General features: G+C 34.3%; 3 protein-coding genes across 4 annotated transcripts; 1 reads left to right on the top strand and 2 right to left on the bottom strand.

The window, feature by feature from the left end:
- Positions 1-428: 428 nt before the first annotated feature.
- LOC149734601 (galectin-6-like) lies at positions 429-5,528 on the bottom strand. 2 transcript variants are annotated; one of them, XM_089879924.1, is made up of 10 exons: positions 5,264-5,528; positions 4,707-4,903; positions 4,310-4,398; positions 3,831-4,038; positions 3,542-3,670; positions 3,193-3,228; positions 3,051-3,133; positions 2,720-2,927; positions 2,421-2,549; positions 429-1,619 (listed from the first exon to the last, which is right to left on the bottom strand). In XM_089879924.1, the coding sequence occupies exons 2-10, from the start codon at positions 4,737-4,739 to the stop codon at positions 1,581-1,583; spliced, it is 954 nt and encodes a 317-aa protein (XP_089736050.1). In that variant the 5' UTR covers positions 4,740-4,903; positions 5,264-5,528; the 3' UTR covers positions 429-1,580. The 2 variants fall into 2 exon arrangements, with proteins under 2 accessions (XP_089736050.1, XP_089736049.1); XM_089879923.1 differs by lacking the exons at positions 4,707-4,903; positions 5,264-5,528 and having other exon boundaries at positions 4,310-4,455.
- A 289-nt stretch (positions 5,529-5,817) lies between these two features.
- On the top strand, positions 5,818-7,075 carry LOC149734600 (S-methyl-5'-thioadenosine phosphorylase). Its single transcript, XM_089879931.1, has 2 exons — positions 5,818-6,137; positions 6,201-7,075. Exons 1-2 carry the CDS (start codon positions 5,914-5,916, stop codon positions 6,817-6,819), a joined length of 843 nt encoding a protein of 280 aa, XP_089736057.1. The 5' UTR covers positions 5,818-5,913; the 3' UTR covers positions 6,820-7,075.
- Positions 7,005-17,318, bottom strand: LOC149734599 (microsomal triglyceride transfer protein large subunit-like). Its single transcript, XM_089879910.1, has 20 exons — positions 16,774-17,318; positions 16,393-16,524; positions 16,087-16,169; positions 15,091-15,219; positions 14,731-14,838; positions 14,265-14,381; positions 13,668-13,813; positions 13,226-13,311; positions 12,767-12,852; positions 12,379-12,539; positions 11,929-12,097; positions 11,757-11,870; positions 11,131-11,346; positions 10,616-10,830; positions 10,274-10,372; positions 9,688-9,808; positions 9,060-9,287; positions 8,533-8,657; positions 8,020-8,190; positions 7,005-7,726 (listed from the first exon to the last, which is right to left on the bottom strand). The coding sequence occupies exons 1-20, from the start codon at positions 16,829-16,831 to the stop codon at positions 7,582-7,584; spliced, it is 2,709 nt and encodes a 902-aa protein (XP_089736036.1). The 5' UTR covers positions 16,832-17,318; the 3' UTR covers positions 7,005-7,581.
- Between the last annotated feature and the right edge of the window lie 1,677 nt (positions 17,319-18,995).

Here is an 18,995-nt window from a genome sequence, read left to right as displayed (position 1 = left end):
ATCATTGCTGGGTGCTGTTTTTCGTTTAAATATTGCGATTTTTTAAAAATCAAGCACTTCTGCGAGTAAAAATGGCTTTTTACTAATGTTATATCTTATCACAATAATAAACCTCACAAAAATAACCAACTTTTATTGAACACTCAATCGATTAAAGAGTAAAAAAACAGAAAATATCAAGTTTACTATAGCCAAAAACATAAAAGAACATGTTTAAAATATAAAAATACAAACAAAAACGCATAACATTACCATAAACTGGTGTATCTAGCTGCAGTTTTGCATGTAAATTGTCGTGATTTTACTTTTTGGCTCACAAACTTAACACGTATACCCGGCAACGAAACTTAAGGTATCTTTGTAAAATTTGCCTAATATCGAAGTGACATTGAGGAAAACAATACTGAGTTACTATTTTTGGTCCTCTGCTTGAATTAGTAAGTTACGGGTCTTTATGAAATCGGAAAACGCGAACACCTTATCTGCTAGTACTTAAGTAGTTTGGAGCTGCATGTCCACTCATGTTGGATTATACATGTAGTAAAGAATGGCTCTGTAGGTTTGTAGGTATGATCATATACTATTATGTAAACTAAGCTGATTGCTGCTAGTCTTAATCGCCAACGTAAAGTACCCTGTTAAACCACACTGTACGCCGAAAACCAGTCAAAATATTAATTTACTTCACATTAATTCCTAGATTTAATATTATATAACAAGATTTATATTAGAAATTATATTTTAAATGTTAAAACAACCGCTATATGTGTTTTCTAGCTTTGTATCGCTTACAAGAACTAAATGAACACATGCCGACCATGCTTTTGTATAGGCGATTCACGCTCTGTGGGCTCCGTAATGGCGGACACGAGCGCCGTTTCCTAACTTGGTCTATACTAACTTTGGGCATGACTACTTATTCAATGTACTCAGAATAAACGTAGCTCACTTTCTCCTCGCGTGGCCGGAAAACGACAGTATAGTTATAACACGTGTGTTGATACACCTTGTGCCAGCGAGTTACCAAGTTTGTTACTTCGTGTGAGATTATTGTTTTTATTTTGTTGTGTGGCTGATAAGTTTTTGCCGTAATAAAATTGGCGGATTCAAGTTAAAAACAATGGAACTGTTTACAGTTAAAAATAAAATAAACTACAATATGATAAACAAAAAATGCACAAATTTTACGCATTTAAGATACCTAATACAAACATATATACAAATATATATTGTATGGTCGGTTGGGGAAAGACGGGACACCTTTAGCACATATTATCCAAATTTCCTTACCGTGTTTTAAACAATTAATAGCGGCTCATGGGAATCGTGAGGTTACGGTTTTATAATTCTTTTTAATGTTTTTGTTTAATACCAAATGGGACAAGAAAATTAAATGAAAAGGTGTACCATCTTTCCCCATACTGCTATATATTTTGTAGAAATTATCTTTACGTACACCAGTTACACTACCAGCAAGTATACTATAGTTTTGGGCTACATAATTTATGCATTGACATTACAATACAAGTCGTTTGTCTGTCCTCTGAAAATGTCATTCTTTAAAAAATAGGTTTAGACCTTTAGCTCTCACAACGTTCTTGTTGCTGTTGGTATCTTGGCTGAAACAACAAAGTAAATGAGAAGTCAAGATTATCTGAACGCTGAGTATGGGGGCCCAACCTGGTCAAATTACAACACGAAAAAAAGCACTGATGCAATAAGTTGTATTATAATGCGATTTATTCGTGTTGTATTTTTACCAGGCTGGGCCCCCATATAGCTGAGAAATCTAAAACCTCAGAGTGTCCTCATTTATGCAAACTCTGGAGGGACTCTATGTATATTTGCTGTATAGGTGTAGCGTCCGCTTATTTTATTTGAAGTAAATGTAAATGTGTTTTTAACTGTAAGCGTGTTTTAACAACTGTTGTTTTGTCGCTATATCCTGTCTTTTCGTTTAAAATATTTCTAAATCTTTGCTACCGCAGCCATTATTATTATATATTTTGTGGCTGTAGCAAAGTATATCTATATGTGGTGCACATGTGCTTGGAGTCCGCGTGTATCATTTATCTATAGCCTACACAAATCGCTCTAATAAAAAGTGCGTTAATTGTGGACTAGCCAATAAAATATGAATGTAATGAATGAATGTAACTTGCTTTATTCTCGTGTGGCCGGAAAACGACAGTCGTTACCACACGGTTGTTCTGTTTCATACACCTCGTGCCAGCTTACGAGTTACTATGTATATTACTTTGTGGGTGATTAGTTTATTTTAGACTTTTTCAATTTTCATATATGGCTGATAATTTTAGTGACCAGCCATTATAGCAACCACTGAGTTACTTGCCCTATGAAACTAATGAATAGAAAATCGGTTTTGTTTATAAAACAACAAAGACTTCTGAAAAGCTTACGTCTTCTAATGGTTGCCATTGAACAGTGATGTTTTCAATGTCAATCCCGCCATCGATTTCAAAAAAAGATATGCGGTAGAGCGGCACCTTGTATGTGAAGTCGCAGAAGTGAACATCGTTCACATACACCTGTCATCCGATATAAACATTAGGAAAGTTATAAGAGAAACCTATTTTGATATGGGTATATAGTATAGAGTTGGGGAAAGTGGGACACCTTTTTATTCTATTTTCTCGTCCTGTTATTTCCTCGTTTTAATTAACAAGACCTTCGTGATTACCCATTGTAGAATTCTTACCGAGAACTTATCGTTATGACAAACGCAGCGTATGGTGAACAGCTCTCTCTGTCTGAACGGAAAGTAAGATGAAATGACTTCAGGATTAGGATTCCAAACTTTATTGATCATAAAATTACGAACAACTCTTTGAGTTCCAAAATCGGGAAAGAATCGGAAAGCATAATCGTTTGTCGGATCCGGACCACAGTGGTAGTTAAACCCAAACCTGAAACACAGTAAAGTTATAGCAACTATGTATGATACGTTTCATTTCTGAGTGCAGTTTAAGTTTAAAGCAATTTAAAACCATAGAAAGCAAAAACATCGTAAATATTCGAACAAAAATTACATGTGAGCAGTGGCTCGTCCAATTATGGTTATTTCATATCCTGAAGTGAGACGGCGTTCCAACGGTAAAGTAAACATTGATTTCTGTTTAAAGTAAGCGATTAAATGGTCGGTTAAGGTGGTCAAGGGTAAATGATACTTACCGGGTTGTGGAATGTAACGAAACGTTCCTGGATGTTCTGTAAGGTATAACATGTATTTTACTGTTAGTTTGGTCCATGCAGCGAAAGGATTTCCCATTTGATGACAGACAAAAACAAACGTTATTGGACAGTATATTCTCACACTCCAAACAAGTGGGCGACAAAGACGATTACTGTTGTTAAGTATTAAAGTCCGGTGTCAAATAAAGGTATGATAGTATACGGTACTAATTGGTGGTTTTACCCCAAAACTGTCACATATTTTGAGTTTGGAAATGTTTAGCAATATGTGATTAAAACAGACATATACGATCAAACGTATGTTCAAATTTATTCAAACATATCCAACCCTGTCGCTTCCCACGTATCCAAACTCCACTGAATCCACATCGACCTGACCATCTATGTTTAAGTGTGTGATACGGTGAAGGTCGTAGCGGTGCTTGAACTTAGTGAAACTTTCCCCGTTTACCTTGACCTAAGAAAGAGTAATATTAATTTTCTATGTTTTTTTTTCTGTGTTGAGGCAATTAATATTATTGCGCGCCCACAAAGCGGTATCTGAAGTTCTTGGTGAGTTTCGAGATTAGTGCTTTATAGACCGAACTAAATGTGGTGTCAAGTTTGGTAAGTTTTACCTTGAACGTATCGGCCAAACACGTAATCTCAACTTGAAAGTGTTTGTATTTTTCAAATGGAAAGTAAGGAGTCGAGTCTTCATGATCTGAACGCCACGCCATGTTTGTTCTCGCGTTTCGCGCAACTTGTCGCTTGACAAACCTTGGGTTGAAGTGAAATGCGATGTCATCTTGCTCTGCTGGCCCAACTTTGAAATTAATGCTAAATCTGAAACAAGGTGATATTGAATAAAGAAATGTTTGAAATAATGTTCTGTGTTGGTGGAGCTTCATAAACAATCCACAAGCTTAATGTGATTTATCAATTTCCGTTCGTTCCACCCGCACATTGAAGATCCTGCTTCCTGACGCTATTAAACCATTGTTGGCTCTACACATCAATACACTATGGTTAAATTATATACACAACCACGGTAGATTCAACCTCGTAAGTACCACAATAAATAAGCTGACTCCAATAACTGAAAAACAAAACCTACCCTTCGCTAGACGGTTTAGGTTTCCCACTAACAATCCATCGCATACCAGGTCGTGGGACGAAATCCAGCAGTTGGACAAGTGGAATAGCCTGTAAATTAAAACCATGCAGTAAAAGCATACCATAACCCATGGTAAGCGTTTTTCGTGTTAAATATTTTTAGTGTTGTATGCCATGTCCTACTGAGTGTATTAATACCATAAATGTGTGGCGGTTTACCGTTAAATTAATTCAACATAAAGTGATGCTAACTTCCTTTTCTTTGTTGTATTAATTAACCTGATCTTCGCTACTTTGTCCGAAGAGATAATATGATTCGTATTTAGTAAATTCAACCATTACTCAGTCAACAAGCCAAACTACAAACAAAAGTTTACATCTTTTTCATGCATACTTACCGGGCGGTTTAATAATTGTTGTGTTCGAAACATTGTAGGTATACAGCAGTTACTTGGTGTTAGGTAAACGACCTCACTAAACTACAATACAAATATTTATTGCAAAAGACTGCTGTGACTTTATAAAACACTCTTGTCCGCTTTTGTACAACGAATGAAGCAGACGAAACACACGTCAACGTTCAACAGCGAGTCTACTGAAATAAAAGAACAACGCAGTATCGAATTTCAAAACATGACGACTCCATCCTTTTGCATTCCGAAATACCACAACGGTTTGAGCACCAGGGGTTTCTGAACACAAGCCATACATTGTTGAATTGAACAGCAAGCCATACATTGTTGAATTGAATTATATTGTTGTCACAAAACAGTCGAATCAGACTGATCTCATTGTCCTGCCAAAAATGGAACTGTGCGTTGCCTATTTAAGTTTATTAAAAACCAAGTTAAGCGTGGGCTTTTGACACAATAAATATGTTAGCTAGCCATATACGACACGCGCTTATAAAGATATGCTTTTCAGTTATATAAATGCATGCCTAGTTATAAATTACTTGCTTATCACGCGGTGTTAGCTGCAAATACTCGTATGCTGATGCCTATAGTTTAAAACACTGCTTTAGATTCCATCAACAGTATTATATCCTCGCATGAAGAGTCGTAGAAACACCGAGTAGTCCAACTGCCGCCATCTTGTTTTTTAAATGGAGCAAAAGCGGTGACTTTTGCAATGTATTTAAACGAACTTGTTCATTTTGCAATTTCCTTTATGGAAAGGCGTAAAATAGCTCTTATTTACCTTATCGAACATTCTTTGCGAAAAATGTATAAAATTACCTGTATTAAATGACTAAAATGTCACAAATTCACCACTGATGGGCCGGTAGGCTGGGTTTTCCTCATAAACGAAATATTGCATTGTGACGTCACAGTGCCCGCTAGTAACGTTTTTCACAACTTTGAAATCTGATTTTTTAAACGTTTATAACTTTTAAATCAAAGCAATTTTTACAAACTAGCTGTTAATTTAGCATCAGTAGACATAAAACTTTGTTCTTACGCAAAAAAATGCGCAACAATGAAAACCGTGGGCCGGGCTCTTTAGATTTCTATGTTAAACATGTGAAAGGTTTCAGGTTTGGTAATGGCCTTATCATAAACTTTGTAAAAAAGAATTGTAAAGTGTCGACTGGCGAGTACTTTTATGATGGAAAGCGGGGACAGGCAAAATAACAAAATAGGGATCATTGGGGGATCCGGGTTAGAATCAATTGAACTCTTCACAGTTAAAGATAAAGTGAACTGCAACACACCGTATGGTAAGCCAAGCAGTTCGCTTATAAATGGGACACTGAATGGTATAGAATGTGTTCTGTTATCGAGACATGGGGATTCACACGATATCATGCCGACTGATGTCAATTATAGGTTTGTAGTTTAATGGTGTCACTTAATATTATAATGTGTAAAATTAATCCATTGAATCTATAGGGCTAATTTGTACGCATTGAAAGAAGCGGGTTGTTCTATTATCTTAGCAACTACAGCGTGTGGATCTTTACAGGAAGAACTAAAACCAACAGATTTTGTTGTAATTGATCAGTTTATTGACCGTACAACAAAACGTCATTCCACTTTTTATGATGGACAAAATGTTCAAATGAAAGGTGTTTGTCATATTCCAATGCGAAACCCATTTTGTGAAAAGTTGCAAAATGTGCTGCTATCAGCATGTAATGTAAATAATGTTAGTTGTCACTCTAAGGGTACTATGGTAACTATTGAAGGGCCACGGTTTTCCACATATGCTGAAAGTAATTTATTCCGTAAATGGGGTGGCTCTCTTATTAATATGACAACTGTACCTGAAGTAGTGTTAGCAAATGAACTGGGTATGTTGTATGCTGCCTTGGCCATGGTGACCGATTATGATTGTTGGAAAGAGGACCATGCTTCAGTAAACGTGGAAAATGTTATGAAAACCATGAAAGTTAATCGAGGCAATGCTTTAAAAGTTCTTGTTTCAGCCGTTGAGATTATTTCAAAACAAAACTTGCAACCTGATATTCAACTTGCTGAAAAAAATGCCAAAAACTCTGTTATGTTGTAAAGAAAACTGCCGAAAACTTCGTTATGTTTTAAAAAAATGCCTAAAGCTCCTATGTTGTAAAAGAACACCAGTGCAACAATCTTCACTTTTTAACAGTGTATTTTATAACTGCCGAAAATTTTGTTATGTTATAAAAAACTGCCCAAAGCTCCGTTATGTTGTAAAAGAACATCAGAGAAACAATCTTCACTTTTTAACAGTGTATTTCATAAACCATTGCATCATTGGTACATTTAATAAACTTATAATATTAGAATTCATCAGCAGTTATTATGAAAGGTAGTTTGAAAAGGCAACACAGAATATATCAATTACGGAAGTAGAATAACACATGAAGTTATTTTTGTCGAAGGTGTAGCTGTTATAAACAAATACAGTTTAACAAAGTTTACCCAATTTCATAGCTTAAAAAATTAGAAATGCACAACACATCAAAATGTAATTTGATTGACATAATATAAAGTTTGCAACAACCACATAACTTGCACTGCAAAATACTGGAAACCAGTTAATTCTTTTAATACTCTGAATAGCACAGTTCAAATACACTACTACTATACTTTTAATATGATTTTTTTAATTATCTGAAAATACTGTTTCAAAAGTACAAAAATTATTAAAAAATCTAAACAAGCACACCTGAAAGTGTTGCATATGAATTACATTGGCACGAAAACAAATAATAAACTGCTGTGTGGAAGACTTCACCTAAAGCAACCATCGCTGTGTAATAGCACTCAATTTCAAGTTCACATTACTTATCTATGTAGTTAGAATTTTTCCACACATTTCTGAATTTCCTTGATGTAATGGAAGTGTTATACCTTGTACATTAGTTTGTTGTCTTCTCATGGCAAGCAACTTTTTCTCAGATCCTCGAACTTTTTCGAATTTTCTCAGTGTTTCACTAATAATAGGGAACGGATTCTGATAAAGTGCTTATGAAACTGAACACGTGTTAAGATTAAAAAGTTTTGTTGCCATTGAATTTGGTTAGATAGCTACTAACGGCATATAAAGTACTTTGGTTGGTATGTTAGGACTCAAATAAATGCCAGAAAAGCTGTTTTAAAAAAACAATTAAAATATGCTTGGCATTTTAGTATTAAATTATTATATTTGTTTACACCAAAAATGTTTGAGAAGCATTGCCTTACCTGGTCACCCCTATTACAATTTAAAAACATTTTAATAACTTACACAAATGTTAATGAAGGGTACGAGAGTCTCATGCAAGACTTTGGTGGCAAGCTTGAGAAGTCAGTGAAAACTGAGAACTCCAACGCACTTTGTGTGTCAAGTGCATTACGTACAGATGCACGAATCATGGGCGATTCTAATGTCAACCTGCATTGCACTGATAATGCACCTCTGTAAAATAAATAAACATAATCAGACAATTCCAAGCTGATTAAAAACGAGTAAGAGTTATGAGCGCCTAACATGGGCATATAAGGTATGCACCCCTGAAAATAAATCAGACTACACATGAGTACCCAGTCAAGTTCTCAAATGATTTCATAGCCTATTTTAAAGACTTCTCTTGACAATACTTTAAAACCTCTTAATTTTCTTTTCACAAAGGCAGGTTAAAGCATACAACAAGTTTTTTTATCTCTTGTTTTGTATTAAAAATGTAACATACCCACAGTATAAGAACTCCTGAATTAGTAAAGAAAATATCAGTTTAAATTGTTCTTATATTATACTGACCCATTAGTAGTAACAATCTCCACGTTCCGATTCCACAACGAGAAGGTTATCTCTGCAGTTATCTTGGTAGATATGGCACCCATCACTTCTGCTTTAACTCGTAGACCAGATGAAAGTAAAACATGCTAAAAAGTTAAGATATTTTTTACCTTGACAGCTCTAGAAATAAAACATGCTAAAATTGTCAAGTCTTGAAATTCAGGAAACTTTAAAACTAAAGCTTCTATAAAGTAAAAGGTAGAAGCTTTTTTAGCTTTCCCATTCAGGTTGCTGTTAACTTATATAGACCCAGAAAAAGTCATATACCGTTTTAATGACATCTATCTTACTGTTTCTAAATATTAACACCTAAATCAAATACAGGCTGTATTAGAATTACTTTATATTAGGAGCACTAGTTCGCATACTATCATAAATACACCTAAATTATCAGACATCAAAAATCCAAAGTAAGCTGTATTAGAAGGACATTACATTAGCAGCTACAGTTTGCATAATACACACTATTATAAACACATGGTACACACCTGTAAATAATCAGTGAGCATCAACATTGCTTCAACACCAGTAGGATCACCCGAGCTACCCGACCATATAAGGGACATCATGTTGCTGTAACCACGGAAGAAGGTCAAAGGCCGTAACTTGACCCCCATCATGGACGACGCCATGCCAACCATAGAGTCGAGCTCTTCCTCGCCCTCGTCTGGTGTACTTCCCGTTAAACCTTCTAATCCTTGTGCTACGATACCAAGCTGTGAATGGAATTGTGTGTTATTTATTATAATACGGTTGTTTTGTTTTATATACCTCATGACCGCTTACGAGTTACCACTAATGTAACTTAGTGGGTCATTTTTTTATTTTTTATGTGTATGGCAGTGGGAGAACAAATGTAACTTGCTTTATTCTTGGGTGGTGGAAAAAGGACAGTCATTATAAAATGGGTGTTCTGTTTTTACCAATAAGTACTAGGAACTTTACCACATACTAGGTTGGTTATATAAATGAAAAGTGCAAGATTACCTTGCGCAAAAACGCACACCCCCACAATGATGGCAGCCTAAGTTTTAAATGTAACTCGCTTTTTAAACACATGTCTGGAAACTTTACCATATAGGTTAGGTATATAAATAAAAACAAAATCAAGATTACTTGTGTCAGAGATATAGATGAGTTCTGACTATGTAAGCTGAAGTCAACAGCTGTCCTTCTCATCATACCAGCATTACTATATTCCATAAACAAAGCATAAGTACCAGATGAGTCAGAAAATCTGTACAGAATATATAAATATTCTATTAGAAGTTTAACTTGATAATACTTAAACATAAATAGCTGGTTTGTCTGCTAGGTATAGCGACCACGCTTATTTTCTTCCAATTAAATGTAAATATGTTTTTAACTGTAAGTGTGTTTTGCCAACTGTTGTTTTGTCGCTATATCATGTCTTTTCGTTTAAAATATTATTTATTTTCACTACCGTAATTGAAGATACAAACAAAGTTATTATTATTATTTATCAGTGTAATGTAGTTTATGTATATAACTTTAAAAAAATGGTAATTTTTAATTCGTGTTACAATAGTTTTATGCCTATAGTATTTATATACTTTAATATAAAAAATAGAAAAAGGGAAAAATGTAAAAAGATAATTTAAGACAAGAAATATGAAAAATGGCGTGCTAATGCACAGCATAAAATTTAGGCTACAATAACAACACAAGTTATTTAAATTACCTGTGCAAATAACCTGTGAAAGCAGATGCCATTCCTGATTGTGCTAAGGTCCAGTAGTTTGAATATTTTGAATTTGTCATAACTTTAACAAGAACATCTCTGTAGGCAGAATGAATGATTAAATTTAAGTGTTGAAAATGGATACTATCAAATTAAAACACAAGCGGACATATAAATTTAATAAATTTAAAGTAAAAAAACGAAAGTTTTAAATGAAAAAGTAGTTATAAAAAGTACATTATAAAATTTAAAATTAAAAAAATGTAAATAAATTTAAAATATTAAATTCAATTAATGCCTCAAAAAAACACAATATAAAACATAAAAGTAGTTTCAACACACCTGGACGGATGGCCAGTTTTAATAAGATCATTTATCCTTGCAAGAATAAAATTTGCAAGTTCACGTGATTTTAAATATGATAAAGACATGATTATGTTTTGAACTTCGCGCTCTGATGGGTTCGCCACTAATAGAAGATTAGCTGCAGCCGAACGAACTGTGCTCTCATATTTTAAGTTGTTTTGGTGAAAAATTCGACCCATTGCCTTTTTCACCTGAAAAAGCAACACCATTAAACTGTTTTTTTTATGAAAAGCACCTCTATTTTTTTAAGTAATGTTGAATGAATGTAATTTACTTTATTCTCGCGTGCCTGGAAAATGATCGTCGTTAAAACAAGAGTGTTCTGTTTAATACACCTTATGACAGCTTACGAGTTACAATGTACGTTATTATTTGTATGGCTGTAATTTGGACAACCCATTAGTGATCATTGGGTTGGAGCAATTGCTGTTAACTGTCTTGCAGGCATGCCAAACAACTGTGCCACGACACAACAACATATTTAAACATACCTTGTTATCAAGATGCTGTACATCATAAATATTCAATGTAGATATTGCTAGGTGGTGGACCAGTGGAAATTCACTGAACTCGGCAAATTTTAACAAGTGTTCTATAAATTCTGGTTGTCCAGAGTTTCTAACAAACTGTATGTACATCGTTTCTTCATCTTCAGTTTTTGCTTCTTTTAAGCCTCGTTTAATTAAATTTCGAATTTCCTGAGCTACCTGTATGTAACGTGATGTTAAACATATTTTTTGTGGGTTAAATATTTTGCGATGCTTATTTTTAGAGTATTAATAGATTTGAGAATATTAATACCTACGATACACCCTTCCAAAACTGCCATTATTCATGGATTTCCACATACTTTTACTACGTTTTTGTTTAGGGAAGCAGTTTTTTTAAACTTTAATATGGTATCCAGGAAAATTAAAGTATAAGATTGCAGCTTTCTGAGTTGCACCATTCAAGTTACATATGAAGGATTTCCCTATAATCGGATGCAAAATAAGTTTTGCAAAAGAGACACCTATTTATTTAAGATGTGGGCATAATGCGGATATTTTAGTTAAGAGAGTAGGAGGCCTGCATGCTAATATTATGGGACAAATCACTTATAAAAGCATGAGCTTACCTTAGACTCACAGTTTTCAGCTTTAGTATTACAGAATTTATTCAAAACAGCTCCCAGTGTAAGTCCCACAGTTTCTCGAACTTTGTCGCTTCCAATCTTTTGTTTGAACACAGCCTGCCATAAAACACCATGTATAAAAATGAGTTGAGTCATATAATTTGACAGCACTTACTGTCAGTTCAATTAAAGCAGCTTCAGATGGATGAGATGAAAATGCTATGCCGGTTAATGCACGTTCAATATATCCTGTGTTTTCAGTTGAGGCAAAATCTAATTCTTTCATTAAAACTGAGAGAGCAGCTCTTGTCTGTGCAGCAGCTAATACATCAATAAGTGTGAATCTAAATGTGAAAAAATGTAATAAATAAACACTTAATAATAAAAATACAATGGTAAAATGACAGTTTCTATAACAAACACTACGGCAATTTTGTTTTGTTTAAATTTTTGTGTTAGTAAATTAAAGCAGTGCTCACTGTTTTAGTAGAAAATTGGCTCAAAAACACCAAACAAATTCAAAATTAGAATTTTTAAATTTGATTTTAGGTATATTGTGTTGAATTATCAATATATATGGTAGGTCAACAAAATTCAAAAAAAATATTTGGTAAAAAAAACTTACTTAATATCCTCATTAGTTTTAAGTTTCATTAGTTTTGATAAAGTTTTTTGATCAGCTTGTCTGGCAGCCCGTACAGCAGTTATATACGCTTGTACTGAACTCGTATTCGCCATGTTTTCCTTGGTAAGATCATCGTGAAACTGGTCCACAACTTCTATTATCTAAAATATATTTTTAAAAAATTAAACAGCTATAGTTAACGGAGCAGAGAACATATAAAAAAACAACAGTTGTTAAAACATGCTTACAGTTTAAATATTTACATTTAGTTGGAAGAAAATTAAGTGTCATTAATACGATAAAAAATAATATTTTGTATTTTTAGCATGTAATATGTACAATTATAAAAACAGCATTAACGAAATAAAAAATGGCTTTAATCACTCACATTCAGACAACCTTCTGCACAATCTCTTACGTCTCTCTCAGATACGATTGAATGTTTAACATATTTTGCTCCGTCCTTTTTCTGTTCTGTTTCATATTTTAAAAGTAAAACATATAAACTTTGTTTTTTCTAATATATATTAGGGTGTGTAAGATAGTACACCTTCAGCACATAACATCCAAATATCCTGATTGAGTTTTAAACAACTAACAACGGTCTATGGGAGTGGTCTAATAAGTGGCCCAAATTATCAGCCACACATAAAAAAGAAAAAATTCCCCAACAAAGTAAGTAGTAACATACATGGTAACTTGTAAGCTGACACATGGTGTATGAACACCCGTGTTATAATGACTGTTGTTTTTCGGCCACGCGAGGGTAGAGCAAGTTATATTCCTTCATGCATTTATACATATATTTACAAGTTAACTACAAATATGAATGATTAGGCCAAAGAACCTGTTGCAAACTTTTTCAAAGCTTCTTCTTTTGTTTTTGAAACTTTTGCGGTTTGTTGCGAATAATCAAGTAGACCAAGCTTTTGTCTGGTGAAGAAAATTAATAAGATAATCATGCTCATCTGTTTGTCCTCAAAGAAAATGTCATGGTATGCATTATTTTATAGCTTCATACACCTTGTGTGTTATGCATTTACTAAGTGTGCAACTTGTGGGTAAATGTTTAATTCTTTTTGTTCGTATTCCATTTTTTGCAATTTAGCCATTAGTGACCAGTGACCACTATGTTAAAGTAAAAATTTAAAACAGCTTCCTCCAAACATAAACACCAAAAAATTGCGACAATGGTGGCAGCATCAAGCTTTGAACCTGAAGTTTTATGATGACAGAGTAATCACCCTACTGTGCTACATCATAATAATATTCACAATAAATCCTCATACCTTCCAACTATATACAAACTGATGTCTTGCTTGACATTAACGCGAACAGAATGCGATTCCATAGCAACAGCGAATAGAATGTGGCTTAAATCACCAGATAAAGTATATATTGCACGACTTGTAGCAGCACTTGTAACTCCCAGTGCCTACAAAGCAGATTATTATAACTTAGACTTATTTATAAATGAATATAATATTATATAATAATATTAGTATTTTTAAGTGTAACCATCGTTTAACCATTATCTGTTGATCTGCACATTATCAAAAAACACCCATTTAAATACATTTTTTCTGTTGGTGCTAAAAATATTATGGTGGTACATATAGTATGATAAATAGGTTACATGAACAACTGCATGTTAAAAGAAATACCCAAAATGTCAAAGCCCAAAAGTCAATGTTTAAAATGTATGTTTTAATTAGTATAAAAGCAATCTCCAAATAGTCTTGACTCTTGATAAAATTATGTGCATTCACATTTTTCACTGATATTTTGCCAAATAAACCAGATTTGGTAAGACTTTTTAGGACAGAGCCCTGAAAATCGGTTGATATTAAATATATTATGCCTGGTAGCAAGTAGCAACATAATACCTTGTTCATACTTGTATACCTTTCTTCTTTATTTACACAAGATGAAACATCTTTAATTTTTTGCACCTCAGTTCCATCAGTAACATAAGATACAAGACAACTTCCGGATGGATCATCCTGTGTTTAATGTAATGAATGGTGATGTAAAGACATAATGGGAACTGAAAAGCTAAAGCTGAGGTAATTTATAGTTTTTTTAATGTAAAACACATATTGTTTTTGTCTTAAACTTAGTCAAGCCATCGTAGTATTTCTGATGTGGTCACATGGAACATTATAAGTTCTGAGCACCAGATTTAACAATACAAATTTGATTTTTAAAAAATGGATTGTGTGGTTTTTTTTGAAAAGGCCCAATAAATTTCACGGCAGCTACAAAGTTGCTCTCATTTTAGTAAGGTCGGCTTTTAACTGATCTTACGTGAAAGTTGCAGTCAAATATAGGAAAAATAACATAAAATCTTACCTCTTTTCTTTGACCAGTGTGTGTTTGGAGTTGCAACAAACCAAGCATTCCACGTTTGACATTAAGTGATGTCACAGTTTCAGCACTGTTCACATACAACTCGGAAATCTATAAAATTAGAATAGAAACATTAAAATAGATAATCTCATTGCAAACAAAACTAAAATCAAATATAACTCTTCTGGCACATTTAGTTTCGGTTCGTTTGAACTTTGGACGTTCTATTCAGGCCATGTTGATTAAGGTACATAAAGGGCAATAGTCAAAGTATATATACAGAAGCTTTAAATAATAAGCAAAATAGACACAAATGTAACAGTACAAAACAGAAATTTGAAAACAATACAATAGTGTAGCTACCTGTCCATTTGTCCACCGGAATATTAGAGGTTTACTGATACTTCTTAAAGCTTTGCTTCTACGTGTTGAATAAAAACTGTTATCTTTCTTTCTTCTGTCACTAACGTTGAATATTTCCGCTTCTTCAAACTAGTTAAAGATAACCATGATAATACATTGATGATGCTTTGTTTATCTTCACATGGCAGAAGAACTTAAAGATTTATAACACAGTTGTTCTAGTGTATGTGTACACCATACACCGGCGCCGTGGCATAGTGGTTAGCGCGCCTGCCTGTAACCAAGAGGTAATGGGTTCAAGGCTCGACGCTGCTACCATTGTGGGCGTATGTGTCCTTGGGCAAGACACTTAACGGAAATTGCTCCAACCCAGTGGTCACTAATGGGTGGTCTAAATTATCCGCCATACTTAAAAAAAAAGAAAAAATCCCCCCAAAAAATAATCACCCACAAAGTAACATACAAGGTAACTCGTAAGCTGGCACGAGGTGTTAAACCCGTGTGATAACGACTGTCGTTTTCTGGCCACGCGATGATAAAGTAAGTTACATTCATTTATTCATTCATATAATATGCCTTTTAAGTACATCTTATGCTGGCTTATATGTTAGAAAGTATAAATGAAACTTGGTTTATCCTTGCGTGACAGGAAAATGACAGTCGTTTAACATGGGTGTTCTGATTCATACACCTCGTGCCCACTGACGAGTTAATATGCATGTAACTTTGTTCGGGATTGTTTTTTTTCTGCTGACAATTTAGACAACCCTTTAGTGACCATCACATTGGAGCAATTTTGTAGTTAGCATCTTGCCCAATGACACATGCGCCAACAATGGTAGCAGCGAATTAGGGATATGCGATTATGACCCCCAGTATGCTGCAGTTATAAGTTACAACAGTGTGCTTGAAACCCCATAAAGTCTAATAAGCACTCTAACCATTGTGCAACATCAGCATGATAAAGTGAAATACAGAAAACAAACTTAAACTAACCTGCATTTCAATGATTTGATCGAGATTGTTGTTTGGATTCGTCCATCTTGAAGATAGTTGAAACACAGCACCAACTTTTAAACCTGTTGTTTTTAATGTATTAACACAGAATTTATTTGACCATACAACAACCAGTATAGCCAAGTTAAATAGTCATTCGTTGGTTTAATTTTGATAATACTATTTAACTGTCACACTCTTGAGTTTCAAACACACATCGTGCATTTCCATTTTGTCAAGGTATAACATTCCGTACTCTCGCTGTGGTTTTTTTTTATTTTGCTACTTCTTTTTACATTTACCTACCAACATCTGCGTGCATACGATGTACTTTATCTTCTGTCATCAGGTCTGCTTCGTTTAATGTAACTTCTGCTTCGTAACTATATCGATACATATTTGCCCCATCATAATATAAACCAGATGAACCAACCGGAACTGTTGAAGGAAAAAAACTATTCAAATATATTGTTTTTAACATAACTTTATTACCTATCTCTTCGATTAGGAAGATCATATGCATGAAAACACAAAGAGGTGTAAATCATTGGCTAAATTTATAAAATATAAAATATTGGTTTAAAACGCGGCTTTTAAACCAATAGTATTTTAAGACTAAACCAAAATCAGGGTATTTATATACATTAAATACATATAATATGGTTTATATAACATAATGAAACTTACCTGTCATACAGCAGCACACAGATAAAGTAAGACAAAATATTTCAACAATTAATTTCATTGTAAAATTTCACAGCCTAATGATCAGACAAAAACTGTATTAAAATGTTTGGAAACATTAGATTTATACACATACTGAATATAAACTTTTTAAATGCACTTAATCAAAGAAAAAAACTAACACACTAAACACTTTGTTTAAAACTGCATTCAGTTTCAAGACGATGACCATTACGCCAACAAATAAGTTACACTCATGACGAGTAAACGTGTGTGCAGATAAAAAGGACAAAGTCCACCAACGAGTACTTTGACCTGCTTTATATTACGTTGGTAAACTGCTAACTCAACACAACAGTTCTATTCTATAACTACTTAAAGCGGTCTCAGAGACAGACAAGACATGGTACATCACTGCTAAACAACAATATATCATTGCACGATCGTAAAACACTTCGCCGTCGATTTTTTTCTGCTTGTCTTAATTTTACCAATGCTAATAGCGTTGATTTGAATATGCACCTAAATAAGAAAGCTACTAAATAAAAATATATTGAAGATTTAAAACTTCTGGTGTGGTAATATTTATTGTACTAATGTGGTTGTTAAGTGTATTGAATTAAAAACTGCAGAGACGTTCCAATAGCACTGTCTTTGTTAAGTAAGCTGCAAAAGTGCAAACTTTGGAAAGCGAGCTCTTCAATCGACGGGTTTTCCCCGCACCACATATTATATCTCATCGGTCTGTCTGAGGAATTGGGTTTTAGATCCTCCCTTTTTGGTTCTAGCTAGGCAAACAAAGCATCGCCGCACCAGCGTTTAGACCTTGAACTAGAAGATACCGAGTTCGATTATTGATGCCGACGACGTTATATTGTATTGTTCGCGATGACCGTTGTGGGATTTTAGAAGGCATTTACTACGTTAGTTATTGCTTCTTGGCAATACTCGGTCCAAAATTATTATTTTGATGTGCTTCAAGTAACATTTAAATAATTGTTTCTTGTTTATTTTTTCGTGGCGGGGCTACGGCAGTTGTTTTACGTGGGTGTTCTGTTTCATATAGGCTACTTCGTGTCCACCTACGAGTTTACCACGTATGCAACTATGGGGACTTTCTCATTTTATTTGTCATGTTTATAGTAGAACGGGTTAAGATGAGACATATTTTGATTGTCCTTTTTCGTCCCAGTTGGTAGTTAACGAAATATATAAATTACATTCATTTATTCGTTCATTAATTCATGTATAGTTAGGTGGCGGAAGATGGGACACCTTTTCAATATACTCTTTCGTCCTATTTGGTAATAAAAAGGAACGTTCAAATAATTATAGAACCATATATCCTCACGATTCCTACAGTGACCGTTGTTAATTGTTTAAAACAAGATTATATTATATTTGGTTATTATGTGCTAAAGGTGCCCGCCGTCTTTCCCCACCCTACTATGTATTAGGGAGGGGGGAGATGGGACACCTTTTTATTTACTTTCCTCTTTCCTTTCGGTAGTAAACAAAAGAACATTCAATGAATTATAAAACCGCATTCTAACGACTTCCACAGACCGTTGTAATTGTTTAAAAAACGACCAGGCTATTTGAATATTATGTGTTAAACCCATTAACTTAACAGGGACAACATATTCCGCACAATATGCAAAAATCTCCCAGCCCCTTGTAGCCTACATTATAAATAAATGAATTAATAAAATAATGTAACTTACTTTATCCTCGCGTGGCCGGAAAACTACAATAGTTATAACACGGGTGTTCTGTTTCATACATCTTATTGTGCCAGCTTACGAGTTATACCATGTTATGTTACTTTGTGGATGGTTATTCGTTGAATTAGTTTTAGTGACCACTTGGTTGGAGCAATTGCCGTTAAGTGTCTTGCCCAAGGACACATACGCCCACAGTGGTAGCTGCGTCGAACTTTGAACCCGTTACCCCTGGGCTAGAGACAGGCGCGCTAACCACCGTACCACAGCGCTTAAAATTCGCAATGATGTCCAAAAATAAGTATGCTATATTCCAAAATGAAGGTGGTTAAGGAGATATTTCTGTGACAGAAACATACTTCGGTTTGGGCTGTTTATTTAGCGCAGCCTTTCTTTTGCGACAGGTTTTATGTAATCTAGGGGTGAAAAACGATCCTGATGTGCGGTACCAAGCCCCACTTTATCATAGGGCAGTGTGGAACAAACCAAGCAACTTCATTCTAA

Source organism: Ciona robusta, chromosome 6 (assembly GCF_009617815.1).
Source record: "Ciona robusta chromosome 6, ASM961781v2".
In the NCBI taxonomy this organism is placed as follows: Eukaryota; Metazoa; Chordata; class Ascidiacea; order Phlebobranchia; family Cionidae; genus Ciona; species Ciona robusta.
This window is presented reverse-complemented; position numbering and strand designations above follow the sequence as displayed.